The sequence below is a fragment of the Ostrea edulis genome, chromosome 2, assembly GCF_947568905.1.
Source record: "Ostrea edulis chromosome 2, xbOstEdul1.1, whole genome shotgun sequence".
NCBI lineage: Eukaryota > Metazoa > Mollusca > Bivalvia > Ostreida > Ostreidae > Ostrea > Ostrea edulis.
Genome location: NC_079165.1, coordinates 71,226,432 through 71,244,912, shown reverse-complemented (window position 1 = coordinate 71,244,912; position 18,481 = coordinate 71,226,432). Strand labels below are relative to the sequence as shown.

General features: G+C 35.0%; 1 protein-coding gene across 3 annotated transcripts in view; it reads left to right on the top strand.

The window, feature by feature from the left end:
* LOC125679519 (nose resistant to fluoxetine protein 6-like) overlaps positions 1–18,481 on the top strand; it is a 41,976-nt gene that overhangs the window by 7,897 nt on the left and 15,598 nt on the right. For 2 of the 3 annotated variants that reach the window (XM_048918793.2, XM_056157147.1), the window contains exons 4-10: positions 1,426–1,519; positions 2,044–2,249; positions 2,474–2,641; positions 6,348–6,444; positions 11,897–12,004; positions 12,710–12,866; positions 13,261–13,343. In XM_048918793.2, coding sequence (XP_048774750.1) covers positions 1,426–1,519; positions 2,044–2,249; positions 2,474–2,641; positions 6,348–6,444; positions 11,897–12,004; positions 12,710–12,866; positions 13,261–13,343 — 913 coding nt within the window. The remainder of the gene's footprint in view (positions 1–1,425; positions 1,520–2,043; positions 2,250–2,473; positions 2,642–6,347; positions 6,445–11,896; positions 12,005–12,709; positions 12,867–13,260; positions 13,344–18,481) is intronic. The other variant, XM_048918794.2, reaches the window with a different exon arrangement.

The window sequence follows — 18,481 nt, the reverse complement described above, 5'->3', positions numbered from 1 at the left end:
TACTTGCCGAAATCCCACCCTGACTTGGATATAATGTATAGCTCGATCAGAATTTCCTTTGCACACATCGTGAGCACCATATCTTGAATTTCTTTTCATATAAAAGATGTTTTACATGTAATGCCATGCCACGGTATGATAATAGATATAAGTGACTACTTAACATTCTTTTACATTATGGCCTAGGCAATATGAAAAATTATTTACTATCACTTTACTTCATGAATTAAAAATATTTTTTTGAATTACAACTCTTGCATTACCATAAAAATTGGTTTATTTCACTCGATATATAAACTTGTAATTTCAATATTGGTTCACCATTTTCTTCGGACATTCTTTTTTAAACAGAAAAGGGGGGGGGGGGGGGGTCTGATCATGCAACTTTCAACATATAAAGTTAGATCTATTCATCCTCAATATATTTAGAGAAAAAAAATTCTTATCAGAAGTTTCATATGACTATTTCATAGTTAAATTTCATAATTTTACAAACAAATAAAATCATGTAAATACTAAATCAAAAATATCTGTACTACCGTCATTATTATATACAGTCAACATTTTGCAGGATTATTTCATGATCATTAACGCTATCTTTGAATTTCTCATTTAAAAAAAATCATGGCCCCAGGGAGTAGGTTGGGGTTACAATAGGGATCAAAGTTTTACATGCAAATATATAGGAAAAATCATTAAATATGAGCCAAGGTGACTCAGGTGAGTAATGTGGCCCATGGGCCTCTTGTTTTCATTTCTCTGCCGCATATCAAGCTGAAACTTGCTGTGTAGCTTTTTTGTGGGTCACCATAGATCATGTTGCAATTTTGATCCATTTCGACCTCCATTGCAGGAGTTGTTCCCCCTTTTTTGAGATTTTATACTATAGGAAGTGTACATAATTTGTGCACCTGACTCCTCCCACAATTCCTTCTTGTTTTACAGAGGGTTTGTATTGGTATTAAAAATGTGTCTGTGGCAAGGATTTTCATTTACTTTAATTTTTGAGAAAATGACAGATTGTTAAACTTTGAAGTTAGTCAGTGTTGAAGAAATATTACATAGAGTACATGAATTTTCCATCTAGCTCTTCCCACAGTTTTCAAGTGAGGACCTTCTTATTTTGCAAAGTGTTTGTATGGGTATTGAAGACCATTAAGGCTTACAGGCCTTTAGTTCATGCTTTGAATGTCAATGTTCCAAGAAATTGTCATCTTATAGTTATTAAACTATATGTATTTCATTTACAGATTTCAATATTAAGGTACTTTACATTTTTAATCTATGAATGTTTATTGAATATAGAATTGCTGTTTTTCATTAGGAACAAAATTATATAATGTATATGGGGTCCCCAGCCCTTTCATAAATACAAACAAAAAGTGATCCATGCTAGTCTCTCTATAGCTTTTATTTCTGTTTTAGCCTTGAAATTACTGCCCTTGAATATTTCCCTGACCCCTTATGTGTTATGTCAGAAAAATCATTTGGAGTTTGATGGGAAAGCTGTAGCAGCAATGTAAGTATATTGAGAAACTTCACTTTCAGGGTTAGGGTTAGGGTTAGTACCAATGTTTGAATTGTGTAATGTGCTTTCTTTGGGATGTGAAAGTTGCAATCATCACAGAAAAAATGCATGACATACCTTAGTGAGTTATGCAAAAAATGCTTTGAATTCGTCCCAAACACAGGCAATTGCATCGCTTGGGGGTCGAATTTACTCTTTATATAGTAAATTCGACCCCAAGCGATGCAATTGCCTGTGGTCCCAAACCATTTAATTTTATTATGTTGAGTAAATTTTTGCCCAGTTTTGGATTTGCCTATTAAGGATGCAGGTGATTCCTGATATTCAGTATATACTAGTGTTTAAATTTCCTGATATTCAGTATATACTAGTGTTTAAATTTCCTGATATTCAGATAATGTACATGTAGAAGTCAGGATACATAAATAATAACAATATTCTAATTTCATGTCACTCAGTATTACAATGTAACATTTCATCCAGATATAATTTGCTTTTATCATGTTTACAATCAGGGTTTTCGCTGGTTTCTTCGTATTGCTGATTATGATATCTACCATTCTGGATATCTTGATGATGTGGATGGGTAACAACTCTATGTTTGAGACCAAGTCAACTAGTGCTAATGGAGTCCCTCATTACGCACACAAAATTAGCAATGAGGAGACTCCTCTCCTAGGCTCGCCCACAACTAATGTTGCCGAGATTAATCCAAAACCAGGTACACCACTTCACACCACTGGATATCTTTACATTTGTGAAGTTGTTTGAAAACGTTATGTCGATGTGTATGAAATGTCGTTTTAACGATGGAAAAAATGTTACACTTGAAAATTAATTTAATTCTTTTAAAAGAGTAATATATGCACTATGGGCAAACGTAATAGACCTGCATCTTGTGAAATGCAGAAGTTTTCTAGAATATAATCAGAATCTTACTTTCAGGATATTTGATGAAGTTCTTTTTGGCATTTTCTGTGTACTCGAATGGCAAGAAGCTTCTGAGCACAAAAAAAACTGCAGGCACCCTTGGGGCTGTTAATGGAGTGCGGGTCTTTAGCATGTCCTGGGTCATATTGGGGCATGTATTTGCATTTGGTCTTGGAATAATTGGTAAGTTTCAGTTCTGTTAGAAATAATCAGAGAGATGCATTTGCTTAATTGAAAGTTTATTATACACAGGGCCCAGTTGCACGAAGATGAGTTAAGTTTAACTGATAGTTAACGTCTAGTTCATGCTATGTAAATGTAAGAGTTAATGGGAAGTTAACTATCTGTTAAAGTTAACTAACCATCGTGCACCTGATGTGTGATTTTAATTGAGTAACCCTTTAGAGAGGAAAGTACAATTATCATGTTTTACATTGTGAATTTAAAGTGTACATCTTTGTTTTTGGCTATTGGTTACTATTCAATCATCATTCTTTGTGTGTGGGATGGGTGTGTGTGTCAATGTTCAGGGGTGACTAAAATTTTACTGGTTGGTGGGGGTGTAATTTTATGGGTAACGTCAACCCTAAAAGCAATCCAAGCTTACTGGTTGATCGACACATCACTGCTTATATTTACATTGTATATCCTTGATATTTAAGAAATAAATTTTATATATTTACATTCTACTTTCATTTCTGTCAGAATTCCCAGCTATTGAAATAGATATTCTATGTTTATCAAGTTGTTTGATATTCACAGTTAGGTTAATTAGGGCTTCCATAGCGAAATGTGCTATAAATTTGGTGTGAAATTACCCCTCAAATTCACAAATTTGATGATTGTTACAGTTAAACAACAAAACAATATTACCCATATGTTGACTGCAACCAAGCTTACATTTTCCACATGGTAATTTCCCATGCCGTCAGCTTATGAGGACGAAATACTTTGTTTTCAGAAAACATCATGATGCCCTACGTATAAGCAAACGTTCATGTATACCAGGTTTCCAGCTGAACATTTAATGAAAAAGTTTACATACGATGAGTTTATTTATGCTAAAGAGTCCATTGTACATGTAAAAGGCACCATGCATACAGATAAGGGGCGATTTCAAGGTCACACTATATATAAATATTACCTTCGTGCATGTTATATATAAAGAATTTGAGACTGATACAATACCACTTTATTTGCATAATTTGTTTGTCTATCTCCTTTCACAGTTTTCAAGTGAAAACCTTCTTACTTTACAAAGTATTTGTCTGGGTATTAAAGTTCTGCAAGGATTTTGATGTTCTTTCATTTTAAAGAAAATTATGGGTTGTTGAACTTAGTCAGTTTTGCGTAAATACAGTCTACTACGGATATATTGAAGTTCAGGGGACCAACCTGATATGTTCATTGTATCCAAAGTTCAATATAACCAATGTTAAACTATATAGATACAGTCCCTGAAACGTTCTACTTTACCATTTTTCCGTTCGCTCACCGTGCGTTCACTGTTTGCTCTCCGTTCGTTCACCGTGCGGTCTCCGTTTACAGTTTTGCGCTCACCGTGTGTTCACCGTTCACTGTCATTCGGAACACCAAAGTCAAAGGATCGATTTTCATAGCAAGGCAAAAATGAAAAAGGAATGTGTACATAAGAGTGAAAGTACATTAACTTCTTATTATATCAGAAATTCAATATATAATGTACAAATATCAGGATTATCAACTGCGAAAATTCAAGGAAAACTGCAGATCACTCATCAATATCAAAGAATAGAATAAATCATTACAAAATACAAGTATTGTTTGGGTAAGTTCTGAATGAGAGAAAAATGCAAGAACCTTCAGTTATGAATTTAACCCTTATACATGTGCATATAGCGAAGAACGAGCAATGAGCGCTGGTACGTGTACGAAAATGAGGCAGTTTCAGTTTATAAATACCTCGCCCCACACCCGAATTATCATTTTAATATTTTCAAGTATGGACAAAAGCACAATTTATTATATTTTAATTATTTTGTCTCACTTGACAAAAATTCTATATAAGTTTTAAATTATCATTTTTCTTAACACCCCCCCCCCCTTTCTCTCTTACTTTAAAAAAATATGCTACACTGTACGTTTCAATGCACATTCGTGCTCAAATGTCAAAATGATTTGACAAATATTTCTGATTATATTTTATGCCTATCTTTATGAGAGACATTGCCAATAAATATATTTACTCCTTTCCCCAAATTTAAAAGTTTTGAACTGTTTGTCTCTAATATAAAGAGGAAATATTTCTCGTATATTTCTGTCCCACATATGATATACGTATAGTTCAGTGCAATAAACAGTTTTATCCGCATCAAAAATATACAAATATTGCACAATCTAAATGTAAATTCATGGTCACACTATTTATTTTGTACGTACGTACATTAATTCTGGGAGATTATTTCCTCAGTTCGATATACTATATCTGTATTTACAGTAAAGTGAATTACGCAAAATCTACGTGGGAATAAACCTTTTATTATACTATTTAGAAGCGTGCAGATGTCAACACGAGGTACACAATGTACCTGTTCTATCCATGCTGGTAGTTCAATGCATTTATCTCGACTCCTTTCCGGGATGGGTTTTTTTAAATTGTGTGTAATCCAAACGACTGCGCTCATAAATTTTGAAGTCATGCATGTGCATCTGTAAATTTTGGCTCTAATTACTAGACTATCTTTAATTCTCATGCATCATTTATACTCTTGTATTAAGAAATATAATACTATGCATCTTAAGTCAAAATATATAATTACATGTAGAATACCGAGTTAAAGCACCGATATTCATGATTTATGAAAACGTCAAGAATTCTAAATATTATAAAATATATGTTTCTAGTTTTCCTGTATACATGTATCTGTACAGAATATGCAATACTGTAAACAATGAACATATGGAATTTTCTTTTGTTTGTCCATCATTGTTACGTGCATTGATGTGAAATTTACAATTGTTTTCATGAGAAGTATACATCCAGTATTTGCACAAAAATTAACAAACAGATGTATTCATATATATATTCTCTACCTGATTATAAAGTAAGTACAATCTAAGGGAAAAATTCAAAATATACTGAATGAATAGACCATTTTGCGTTCACCGTTCACCAAATTGCGTTCACCATTCGCTCTGCGTGCATTCACCGTTCGCTCACTGTACGTTCACCGTTTGCTCACCGTGCGTTCACTGTTCGCTCACCATGCGTTTACCATTCAAGTGGGAAAGTAGAACGTTCCAGGGACTGTAATGTTACTATTTATTTTACTTCAATATAACAGATAGTTCAATATAAGTGACTTCAATATAAGTGGAGTAGACTGTATTACATAAATGCATTGTCTGTCTAACTCCTCCCACAGTTTCCAAGTGAGGACCTTCTTATTGTACAGAATTTTATATGCATATTGTTGGGATACTACCTTATATTAAGTTCCACAACTCATGGCATATATGTTTTTGATGAGCATTTATGTACTGTTTCCAATACTCTTGTATCTGAAATAAACAATTCAATCATTGCCTTTATATAAATCCAATAGTGTGACAAATAAATAATGTTTTCTATAAATACCTAAAGTGGTCAGGATAAAATTAAATTTTAAAAAGAGACTTAGAAATGTTTATGGGGATGTTAATTCATGGTCAGGGTGACTCACGGAATCCCATTGATATGTAAAATTGTGTAAAATCTGTTTTCGTGAATACACTGTACATCTATTTCTGCAACTTCTCATGAACAAGTTCATCATTAATTTAAAACTTTTCAAATTCATTTGTGTGCTGAAAACCTTGGAAGAAATGAAAACATTGAGTAACAATTCTTCATTTTTTATTTATTTTCTAGGGGATATTGGATATTATTTTCCATTAGTCTTGAAAAGAAGGTCATACCAAGCCATCTTGAATGCATTTGTCTCTGTGGACTCTTTCTTTGTACTGAGGTAAGTAGCCAGACTTTGTGAATGTAAACAAGCTCAGACTGATTGCTGCATTAATTGTATACACATACTAAACTGATTAAGAACTAATTTTTGAAAGTTTGGCACAGTGAACATTTGCCTCTGTGAATGAATTGGAAGTATATCGTAATTAATAGGATATGGAAAGGTATTTAATTTCTCCCCTCTTTCAGGGGGAGACAAATTGTTTTATGCCCCCTTTCAAAGAGGAGGGGCATATTGCTTTGCACCTGTCAGTCGGTAGATCACATGTTGTCCACTCAATATCTTGAGAACCATTCACTTCATCATAATGATATTTCACAAGTGGGTTGATTATGAGTAGAAGAGGACCCCTATTGATTTTGAGGCCACATGGTCAAAGGTCAAGGGAATTCCAATCCCCCCCCCCCCCTTGGAATTTGCAGGAGGATCCGATTGTTATCCTTAAAGTTATAGTGGATCTAAGGGGGTGGGGGGTGTAAAATAGCTTGTGAACACTTCTCCCCCTATATGGCTTATCAGCTAGCCTTGAAATTTTGTACATTACCGGTACTTCATTATCATTTAATGTTGTTCACATTGTTCTGACCCAGGGATCTGATATTTTTCTACACTTTACAGTGGATCAAAGAGGAGTGTTTTGTAACTTTTTTCACCTACAAGGGTATGTTCGCTTCCTACTGGTACTTCAGCATAACAGTCATTATTTTTGTATCATATACAACAATGACATTAATCTCATCAATGTTGAATCTTTACTCCATCTTTTTTCTCAATGCTCAAAGTGCAGTTCATAATGCCTATGTTCATGCTCATGCTTTCTCCTCCATACTATGCAGTACATTAAGAGGAGAAGGTGTCATTTGAAGCACTTTCAATTTTATGAGCTGAGGAGACATATGTTTATATTTACATTTGCCAATGTATTTCCTTATATGGTAATACTAATGAAATTGACATTCAATTTCAAATAACATGAAGCTGATCACGTGATCAGTTATGCAGTGGGGGATTTAGAGCCCCCCCCCCCCCCCCCTTACAAATAGAAATCGTGCAAGTAAAAGTCCAGATTGGCACCCAAAATGGCTGAGTATTTTGGTTAATGCTCTACTTTCACACACACCCTTCTTTCGGAAATCCTGGATCTGCCACTGCAATGACATCATAACAGAAACAAAATTTAGAAACAAACATCAGAATATTTATACAGAGTTTATTTTCTAAACAGACAATTAATAAACAGAAACATCAAACAAACCATTCGGTTGTTTCATTTTAAATATTATCTGCAACTACTAGAACTAGGCCTAAAACTGCAACTTCTGCAATATGGCAAATTCATACGATGACTATGTAAGAAATGGAGTCAGAGTTGGATCTGTAGGACTTTAGAATGATGATAACCTGTTGTTTCCAGGCAACAGCCATCACGGCCATGACTCGGCATGAGCATGGCTGGTATTGAGGCTCGGAAAAATATGTCCATGTCAAGGCGAGTTTTCCAAAACTTGCAAAAACCTGACCAAGAGCTTATCGCAATTCACCTTTGAATTAGAACGCTTTACCCGATATAGTATTGCGTTGTGTGACGACACAATTGAATGAGACGATTGAACAGTTTGAATGACATGTTTGATGTAATACAACAAGAGTTTTCATTGGCCTATTACAGCCCGCCCACTTTCTCGAGCGGATTCTGTGTAGCTGGAGAACTATAGCTCTCTGAAAAGATCCACCTCTTATAAAAACCTTCGATTTACGGGTCACAAAAAGCTGCGGACGGTTGAGGCCTGATATCGGTGTATTCTTGTGTTGCTGTCTCATAAACTCAATATTAGAAAAATCTTAACATATTTTCCTACTATATACTTGTGTCCAAACATACCTTCAAATATTCATTAAAGCCACACACGACCTGAAAACTCGCAGCTTCAAATGATTTCGTTTGTTGACGTAGCCATGTTAGGTAGCCGGTCAATTCGAACTCTTTTGCTATTGGTATCTATTCATAAAATTGGTTGTAAGTTATGTATTCGCTCTTCAGTTATTATCAACACGAATAATTAATAGAAATTAAAACATATAGTTTTTGTAAAGGTAAAATAAGCTCTTGATTAACGAAAATGCTACATAAGCCCATTAGATGGAGACCGACCGGCGCGGCCGCCCATGACTAATGAAAGCCGCATTGCCGTGAGTTTAGCTATTTGAATAATTATCATTTAATGGGACTGGGATGGTGTACTATTTAAACTATTTAACTAAAATATTGGTGGGGTATTAGTACACATCTAGATGCTATTGTGCCAGTATGGAAATGAACCAGGATTCGAATTGACTGGCTACCTTAAACATGGCTACGTCTACAAACGAAATCATCAAAAGCTGTGATCGAGTTTTTGGGTCGTATGGGGCTTTAATAAATATTTGAAGGTATGTTTGGACACAAGTATAGTAGGAAAATATGTTAGGATTTTTTTTATATTAAATTTATGAAACAACACAAGAATACAACTTTTTCTCTTTCTTCCTTTGAAGTTTTTTTTTCCATCTAGCATCCGGCTGTCATGTTTTCAAATGCTGACTACTCCCGTATAAGGGAATTTGGGCGGACTTATACATATGGACCAATGAGAGTTTCTGTTGCATTTCGCAATTGTACTACAAAGATTCAATTGTGCCGTCACACAACGCAATACTATATCAGCCAAAGCGTTCTAATTCAAAGGTGAATTGCGATAACATTAACTTGATCCATTTATCTCCATCAATTCTATCAGATCCTCTGAATTTCTGTCGAAATCTGTGTTCAACAATTCATTTTCAACTTTAAGGAGGCCAACGCCATGGGTTCTTCATTGCTGATCAGGACCAAATCACATCATGGATATAGTTTACTCCGCTCTTCTTGTCTTTAATTCAGCTGACCTTATGCTCTAAATTACCTTTATTTTGCACCAGTTTTGTATTTTTTTGCCTTCTAAATTAAATATTTTAAATATCTTATTATGCCCCCCTTCAAAGAAGAGAGGCATATTGCTTTGCACCCGTCAGTCGGTTGATATGTTGGTCAGTCAAACACATGTTGTCCACTCAATATCTTGAAAACCATTCACTTGATCGTAATGATATTCCATATGAGTAGAAGATTGTTTTTCAGGTCAAAGGGTAAGAGGTCAAGGGTCAATCTACTCTGGACATAGGAAGACACTCTGTTCAATATCTTGAGAATCCTTTGCTTGACAGGCATCAAACTTGGAAGACTGGCACATCCCATGGAGTAGATGACCCCTATGGATTTTGAGGTCATGTGGTCAAAGGTCAAGGGTCAAACTGGACATAGGAAAATACTGTCTGCTCAATGTCTTGAGAACCCTTTGCTTGACAGACATCAAAATTAGTACACTGGTACATCTTCAGAAGAAGATGATCCCTCTTTATTTTTAGGTCACATGGTCAAAGGTCAAGACTCAAACTGGACGTAGGAATATACTGTCTGCTCAATATCTTGAGAACCATTGACTTGACAGATATCAAACTTAGCACCTGGTACATCTTCAGGAGGAGATGGCCCCTATTGATTTTGAGGTCACATGATCAAAGGTCAAGGGTTAAACTGGACATAGTAATGTATTGTTTCCTATATTTTAAGAATTATTTGCTTGATTGACACTAAACTTGGTACACTGGTACAGCTAGTATAAGGAGTAGATGACCCCTGTAGATTTTTAGGTCACATGGTCAATCTACACCTGACAGAGGAAGATATTGTGTGCTCAATATTTTGTAATGGTAATGCTACTATCAATTAAATGATGTGTGTGTATAACTCTTTTCAATTTTTGCACTGGTGGGGGTGTTGGGGTGTTATGTTTTACAAACATCTCTTGCATTCTCTTAGATATTGTTCCTAATCATTTATTCAATAAAAATCTAACAAACTATATTTTGTGTTGTACAATCATTATTTCGGTCATCTGCTACATAAGCATGAAAGCTAGGTAAGAACACAAATCATATAGAAATATAAGAAATAAAATATCAGTTTTGAGTGTTATTGAGATTTGACATGAAGTAAACCCTTCGGGCATTATAGGATTTGATCACATGACCAACTTCACGTCATATCCCAATAACACCCAAAAATGATATCATATTTATCAAATTATGTTTTATTTGTTACCTTGAAAAGTGTTTGTTTTCTTAGTTTGCTACTAAATGTCAGTGACTACTTCTGTAATATTTTCAATTTAAACAGTTTCACATTTATTGTTTTGATATTTTAACGTTTGCAGCATTAGATGCTGTAAAGTCTTCCTGTAGACATCACATGGTCACATGGTGTAATCGTTGTGTCATCTTCTGTAGGGGACTTCTGGGGTTACACAGTGTAATTATTAATTATTGTATCATCTTCTGTAGTGGACTTCTGGGGTTACACGGTGTAATTATTAATTATTGTATCATCTTCTGTAGTGGACTTCTGGGGTTACACAGTGTAATTATTGTATCATCTTCTGTAGTGGACTTCTGGGGTTACACAGTGTAATTATTGTATCATCTTCTGTAGTGGACTTCTGGGGTTACACAGTGTAATTATTGTATCATCTTCTGTAGTGGACTTCTGGGGTTACACGGTGTAATTATTGTATCATCTTCTGTAGTGGACTTCTGGGGTTACACAGTGTAATTATTGTATCATCTTCTGTAGTGGACTTCTGGGGTTACACGGTGTAATTATTGTATCATCTTCTGTAGTGGACTTCTGGGGTTACACAGTGTAATTATTGTATCATCTTCTGTAGTGGACTTCTGGGGTTACACAGTGTAATTATTGTATCATCTTCTGTAGTGGACTTCTGAGGTTACACAGTGTAATTATTGTATCATCTTCTGTAGTGGACTTCTGGGGTTACACGGTGTAATTATTAATTATTGTATCATCTTCTGTAATGGACTTCTGGGGTTACACGGTGTAATTATTAATTATTGTGTCATCTTCTGTAGTGGACTTCTGGGGTTACACGGTGTAATTATTGTATCATCTTCTGTAGTGGACTTCTGGGGTTACACGGTGTAATTATTGTGTCATCTTCTGTAGGGGACTTCTGGGGTTACACAGTGTAATTATTAATTATTGTGTCATCTTCTGCAGTGGTCTTCTGGGGTTACACGCTGTAATTATTAATTATTGTGTCATCTTCTGTAATGGACTTCTGGGGTTACACGATGTAATTATTGTATCATCTTCTGTAGTGGACTTCTGGGGTTACACGATGTAATTATTAATTATTGTGTGGACTTCTGGGGTTACACGGTGTAATTATTAATTATTGCGTCATCTTCTGTAATGGACTTCTGGGGTTACACAGTGTAATTATTAATTCTTGCGTCATCTTCTGTAATGGACTTCTGGGGTTACACAGTGTAATTATTGTATCATCTTTTGTAGTGGACTGCTGGTTGCATATTTACTGCTGAAAGAGCTCAGAAGAAATGAAGGAAAGAAAATCAACTGGATTGCCTTTATTGCAAAGTTTTATTTCCATAGATACTGGAGGTTAGTCTATATTCTGATGCTTCACCTAGTAAGTGACTTATTTTTCAAATAATTGTGTGTATTTTTAAATGAATTGTTAGTATACCCTTTTAGTCATGTTGTTTTCTGTGAAATGAATACTGGTAGTATTTTAAAGTATAGTTAGCAGCACATGCGTAGAGCAGTTCAGTTTACCACTATGCAATATCAAATCAAGTGTCTTCAACTTACACTCTACATTTAAGCTTGTCCTAAATGTCTATGTGAATTTCTGCTAACCTTTCAGAATTTTAATGCGTCAGTCTACAGATCCTTATGATTATTTTGATATAGTCAAACTTGTTGCAAAGAATTAATTCTTGGGAAAAGAGATTCCGATTTTAATGCTAGTTTGAAAAGTCACATCACCTTCATAGTGGAAAGGATTAAGAAATATAATGAAATTACTATTAAACGATCATTTTCTACTTAGAACCTCAGACCAGCTGGTAATGCTCACCAATCTTTGATATCTTTTCTCAGGATTCAACTTTTTATGTATTTTTAAATATAATTAGTTTCCAAAGTTTTACCCAATACATGCTGACACAAAATTTAACTAAAAAACATTTACCAGCAGTCTGCATGGTATTATATTTTCACATATCATCCAACTTGTCAGGAATGTTTAAAAATTTCAGAGAGTGAACCATCAATGTATTGGAAAGTATTTATTGTCTGTTTCAGATTAACGCCTCCTCTCATGTTTCTTATGCTTATTTATGTGCCACTTTTCCCATATGTGTCAGATGGTCCATTTTGGGTGCAGACTGGATTTGAGGCGGGACAATGTAATAAGACTTGGTGGCAAACCATGCTTTACATTAATAATTTTTATGATGAGGTAATTAAATTGTTTGGGAGGGTGATATACATGTTTATGTGAAGGAAAATCATTAAGGGTCCTGTGGAAGTAATTTTCCTGATTTATATTTTCTTTTATTTCATATGTCATTTTCATTTAGGATTATGGAATATATGCATGGAAAATAAAAGCAATTATATGAAGGAAAATCATGAATATCAAATCTTAATTATGCAGATTGAAACATATTATTGTATTGTATTATATTATATTATATATATAATAAGCATGTTAGAACAAATTATTTTCTGTATGTAAACAGTTTCTCAGAATTTTAGAATTGGCTTTGAATACAGCATAAAATATAGTACATGGATATAGATTGTCATTTTCATTGCATGTTGCATCTTTTTTCTTTTTTTTACTATGACAGGAGTGCATGGCGTGGACCTGGTATTTGGCCAATGATATGCAGTTTTTCATATTAAGTCCAATTATCATTATCCCTCTATACTAGTAAGTAGTGTAATGTATTTCAATGGAGTGTCTTTTTATCCCCTTGCAACAGAGTTGCGGAGGGAAATAGTAACTTGTCTGTTTGTTATTGTGCTCGTTCATTTGACCTTATTTTTACATTTGTTTAGATTTTTTTTGCTTCCATAATCAGAGATCTGGGGGCATAGTTTTTTGTTTGTTTGTCTGCAAAAACTTTAACATAGGCCATTATTTTTTAATGGTTAGTGATACGATTTTCATACTACACATTTGTATTCCTCGTGACAAGACCTTTCTTTTGATACCAAAATGTTTTGACCTCATGACTTTTACCTCGGATTTGATCTACTTTTTAAAAACTTAAACCTTCAATGGCCATAACTTTTGAATGGTTGGTGCTTGGGTTTTCATTCTTCACATGTGTATTTCTTGTGACAAAACATTTGTTTTGGTACCAAAATGTTAGACCTCACTTTAACGTAGGCCATCATTTTTGAGTGGTTAGTGATAAGGTTTTCATATTTCACGTGTATTCCTTGTGACAAGACCTTTTTTTTTTTGGTTTCATAATTTTTGGCCTCTTGACCTTGGGGTTTGATCTACTTGTAAAAAGCTTAAACATTTGCCATAATGTTTGAACAGTTGGTGCTAGGGCTTTCATACATATGTACTTCATATGTATATTTCTAGTAACATGGCTTTTCTTTTGGTACTAAAATGTTTGACCTCATGACCTTGAGCTTGAAAATTTATGTTTTTAGTTCACCTGTCAGTGAGCTTTTCTGATCGCCTGTTGTCCGTCATTTGTCCGTCTGTCTGTCTGTAAACTTTTTACATTTTTGCCTTCTTCTCTAGAAATACTTGGCCAATTTCAACCAAACTAGGTAAAAAGCATCCTTGGGTGAAGGGCTTCAAGTTTTTTCAAATGAAGGGCCATGCTCCCTTCAAAAGGGAGATAATCACAAAAATCCAAAAATAGGGTGAGGTCATTTAATCTTCTCAAGAACCACTGGGCCAGAAGAGCTGAAATTTACATGAAAACTTCCTGATATAGTGCAGATTCAAGTTTGTTAGAATCATGGCCACCGGGGGTAGGATGGGGCCACAATAGGGGATCAAAGTTTTACATACTAATACAGTCAAACCTGTTTTAAGAGGCCACCTTAGGAAAGTTATGAAAGTGGCCACTTATGACAGGTGACCTCTTGTTCCAGTTCGCCCTGTAAACAGCCAGTCAATCAATATATGAACAAGTTATAAACTTTATTTATTCACAGAGTAAAATAAGGTGAATTTCATAAAAATACTGATCATACATATGTACATTCTAATGTCCATGTAGAAAATAATACATGTACATGTTTTACTGATTGATTTATTTCTTCATTTCCTGTAATGTGTCGTCGCCGTTTTCTTTCTGGATCCACATTATTTTCAAAATCCTCCAGATATTCAGCTTTTCTTTTCAAAACGTTGTTTATCTGAGTCTTGCCAACATTTAATTCTGCTGCAATCTTGCGTGAAGATAGACCTTTTTTATCCAGATCAATCCCTTTGATTATTTCAGACAGAGTTGAAACTTTCTATTTTACATTCGGCGAAGCCATTTCAACAATGTGTTAATAAAAATGACAAACAACGATAACAGAGTACAAAATATTTAATCTGAACACAAATCTGTTTAATAGCTTCAGGTAAACTGACCAATATTTAATTACTCAAGCGAATGTGTGTTTTCAAAACAATCAGCTATCGTCACAGCTGATTAACTCATGTAAAATATCACGTGATAAAACCGCGTCGTTGGTCAAAATGGCCGCCTATTACAGTGTAATTAATGTGTTGGGTGAGGATTTTAGTGGCCGCGTTACACATGTGGCCGTTTATTCCAGTACAAATATATAGGAAAAATCATCGGGGGAATTGAGAGTGGCCGTTGTTCGGGAGTGGCCGCTGATTTCAAGTGGCCGCTAAGACAAGTTTGACTGTATATAGAAAAAAATCTTCTCAAGAACCATTGGGCCAAAGAAGTTTCTATTTGCTTGAAAGCTTCCTGACATTGTGCAGTTTCAAGTTTGTTAAAAATCATGGCCCCTGGGGGTAGTATGGGGCCACAATAGGGGATCAAAGTTTTACATACTAATATGTAGAGGTCTTCTTCTCAAGAACCATTGGGCCAAAGAAGTTTACATTTACATGAAAGCTTCTTGACATAGTGCAGATTCAAGTTTTTAAAAATCATGCCCACTGGGGGTAGGTTGGGGCCACAATAGGGATCAATGTCTTACATGAGAATATACATTGATCCCCTGTTATAATGCCAACATTTGTACCTCAGCAATTTTGGCGTTATAACGGCGGTGGCATTATATCGGGGGAGGGGGGTATGTGTACAGCTGTAGTAAGAAATCAAACAAATTTTATCTACTACATCAATGTGCTTTCAATGCCTGGAGAATCCCGGCGTCCAGTGGTCGTAAATGGCTCGTAATGGAAAGGAGTATTTAATGTTTTTGTTTTATATCCAACATGCTTAGATTTCGGTGTGTCCGCCATACTCAGATTTCAAAAGCAATACTGCATATTTGAACTCAGATGATTATAATTTACGTAACTTATTATCTGCTCCAAACTTGATACCTGGAGGACTAACGATGGATAATTGGTTAAGCCTGCTCACTGAAATTTTCCTGTCATTGATTGGCAATAATTAGTGGGGGTGATTATAACGGTAATTGACCAAATCGTACCTGTAAATAAGTTGGCGGTATGCGGGGGATGGCGTTATAACGGGGTTTTACATAGCAAGGAAAATGGGACTTTGAACTTTTTTGGCGATATGCAGATTATAACGGGGTGGGGGGGGGGGGTGGGGGGGGGGGGGGGGGACAATATAGCGGGGATCACTGTATTGGGAAAATCTTTGAATATGGGCCAATGTCACTCAGGTGAGCGATGTAGTAGCCCATGGGCCTCTTGTTTTTGAAAAACTTTAGCCTAGGCTGTCACTTTAGAATGGTTAGTGATAGGGCCTTCTTATTTCACATGTGTATTCCGTGAGACAAGACTTCTCTTTTCATGTGAAATTTTTTTATCTCATGACCTTGACCTTAAGGTGTGACCTACTTTAAAAAAAAATATCCTTGTCCATAACTTTGGAATGATTGGTGCTAGGGCTTTTATATTTCACATTTGTATTCTTTGTGACAAGACCTTTCTTTTGGTACCAGAATTTCTGTGCTGCCATATGGGGTTATCAGTGTTTCACAAACATATCTTGTTTTCTCATCGTCTGTGTTGTAGAGTTTCGAGTTAATTTGTCAATGACATTTTAAAAATTGGTTTGCAGTACTTGGCACATGTTTCAGGTGGACCATATGTCAATTGCAGATACACTGAAAATGGCAGGTGTCAGTATTCCTTGATCTAAAATATTTGTTTGTCATTTTAAGCCAAAAATTTTCATGAATATCTATTTGTGAATTGTCACACAAACCCAAACAAACATACTTCTGATTTTTCTGCCAATCAAAAATAATCATGTGACTACCTATCTCTGCTGTTCCATTTGGTATTTTTGATTTACATGTTCAGATGACTGTGTACATTATAGACCAAAAGATGCATTCTACAGTCAGTTCAGTTGGTGTGGATCTAAATATAAACAGTGATGTGTATTTTTAGCTCTTCTGAGCCGAAGGCTCAAAGAGCTAATCATATGGCCATATGTTTGGCGTGCGGTGTGTGGTGTGCGTCAACTTTTTGGAAAAAGGGCTATATCTCAAGAACCCCTTGGCCAATTTTTGTCAAATTTGTCACAGGGTATCCTTGTATCCTTGGCCCAAGGGCTTTCATTTGTACTAAAACTAGGGTTGTGACCCTTTAACAAGGGGGGATAATTAGAAAAATGCAAACAAAAGTAGTGGTTGCTAAAAAATCTTCCTCTCAAGAACCACTGGGCAAATTATCACCAAACTTATGCATAAGGATGAGGATAGGTTGTAGATAAAAAAATGTTCAAGGCATCATCCTAGGGTAAAGGGTGTGGTCTCTAGGTCACTTCAAAGTTGACCTTAAATTTTGTTGTTAAAACTAAAGATATTTTGCTTAGTATAAGGACTAGGATCATCAAATTTTGTCAGTTGATGCATCTTAGGACCTAATATCATGTTGTCTCAAAAGTAGGTCATGGTGATCTACTTTTTGAATTTCACAGGTAATTATTATTAAATGGATTTTGATGCATATCTTGGACACTTTTGAGCCTATGCTCATCAAAAGTTGTCAGTTGATGGATCATGGGACCTTGAACTGCATCATGTGAAAAGTATGTCACCATGACCTACTTTCTGAATTTTATGGTTAATCATTTATGAATACATTTTAGGTTGTTATTTCAGATACCGAGAGGTTTAGAATCATCAAACCTTGTAAGTTGATGCGTCTAAAGGCCTCTAAACATATTTATAAAAAGAAGTAAGTCACAGTGACCTACTTTTTGAATTTTGCAGACATTCAAAGAACAAGGTACGATTGTGTACATAAAAAGGCCCCAAAAAATTCTCCAATTTAAATGTGTCTTGAATCAAGCTTGATCTGTGTTTTGAATAAGTTAAATACATGCCAAGTATATTATTTCAACTTAAATCAAAGTTATTTCTTATTTTATAGCATTATTACGTCATGAATAAGAGTTCTTCCTGCCTTTTTTCAAAAAGAGCTTGATAACTGTTAAATTTCATCCAGATTATTGCTTAGGAAAAGGTGTGCCCATCCGTCGAGTAAAATGAAATTAATATATAATGTGTATTAAGAGAAGATGAAAAATGTGTTTGAATATAAATTTGCTTGACGCATGGGATGTATGTTTTCTGAAAGGAAAACCCCCTGAATTTATGAAAATTTTCATTGATTTTTGCATTTTTTGACAATTTTATGCCAACTTCACGCTCCTGTCATACAACACAAAGCAATTTTGGATAAAATTAAACGTAGTTTGGAGTTGCTTATATATTCCTTATTTGAATGCCAGATTTTGGGACTCCTACTGAAATCAGATGACTATAGAAACCGTCCCTACTTCTTTCACATTTTCAATTTTAGATGCATATTTTGGACACTATGAAAGCTAGGATCATCAAACTTTGTCAGTTGATGCA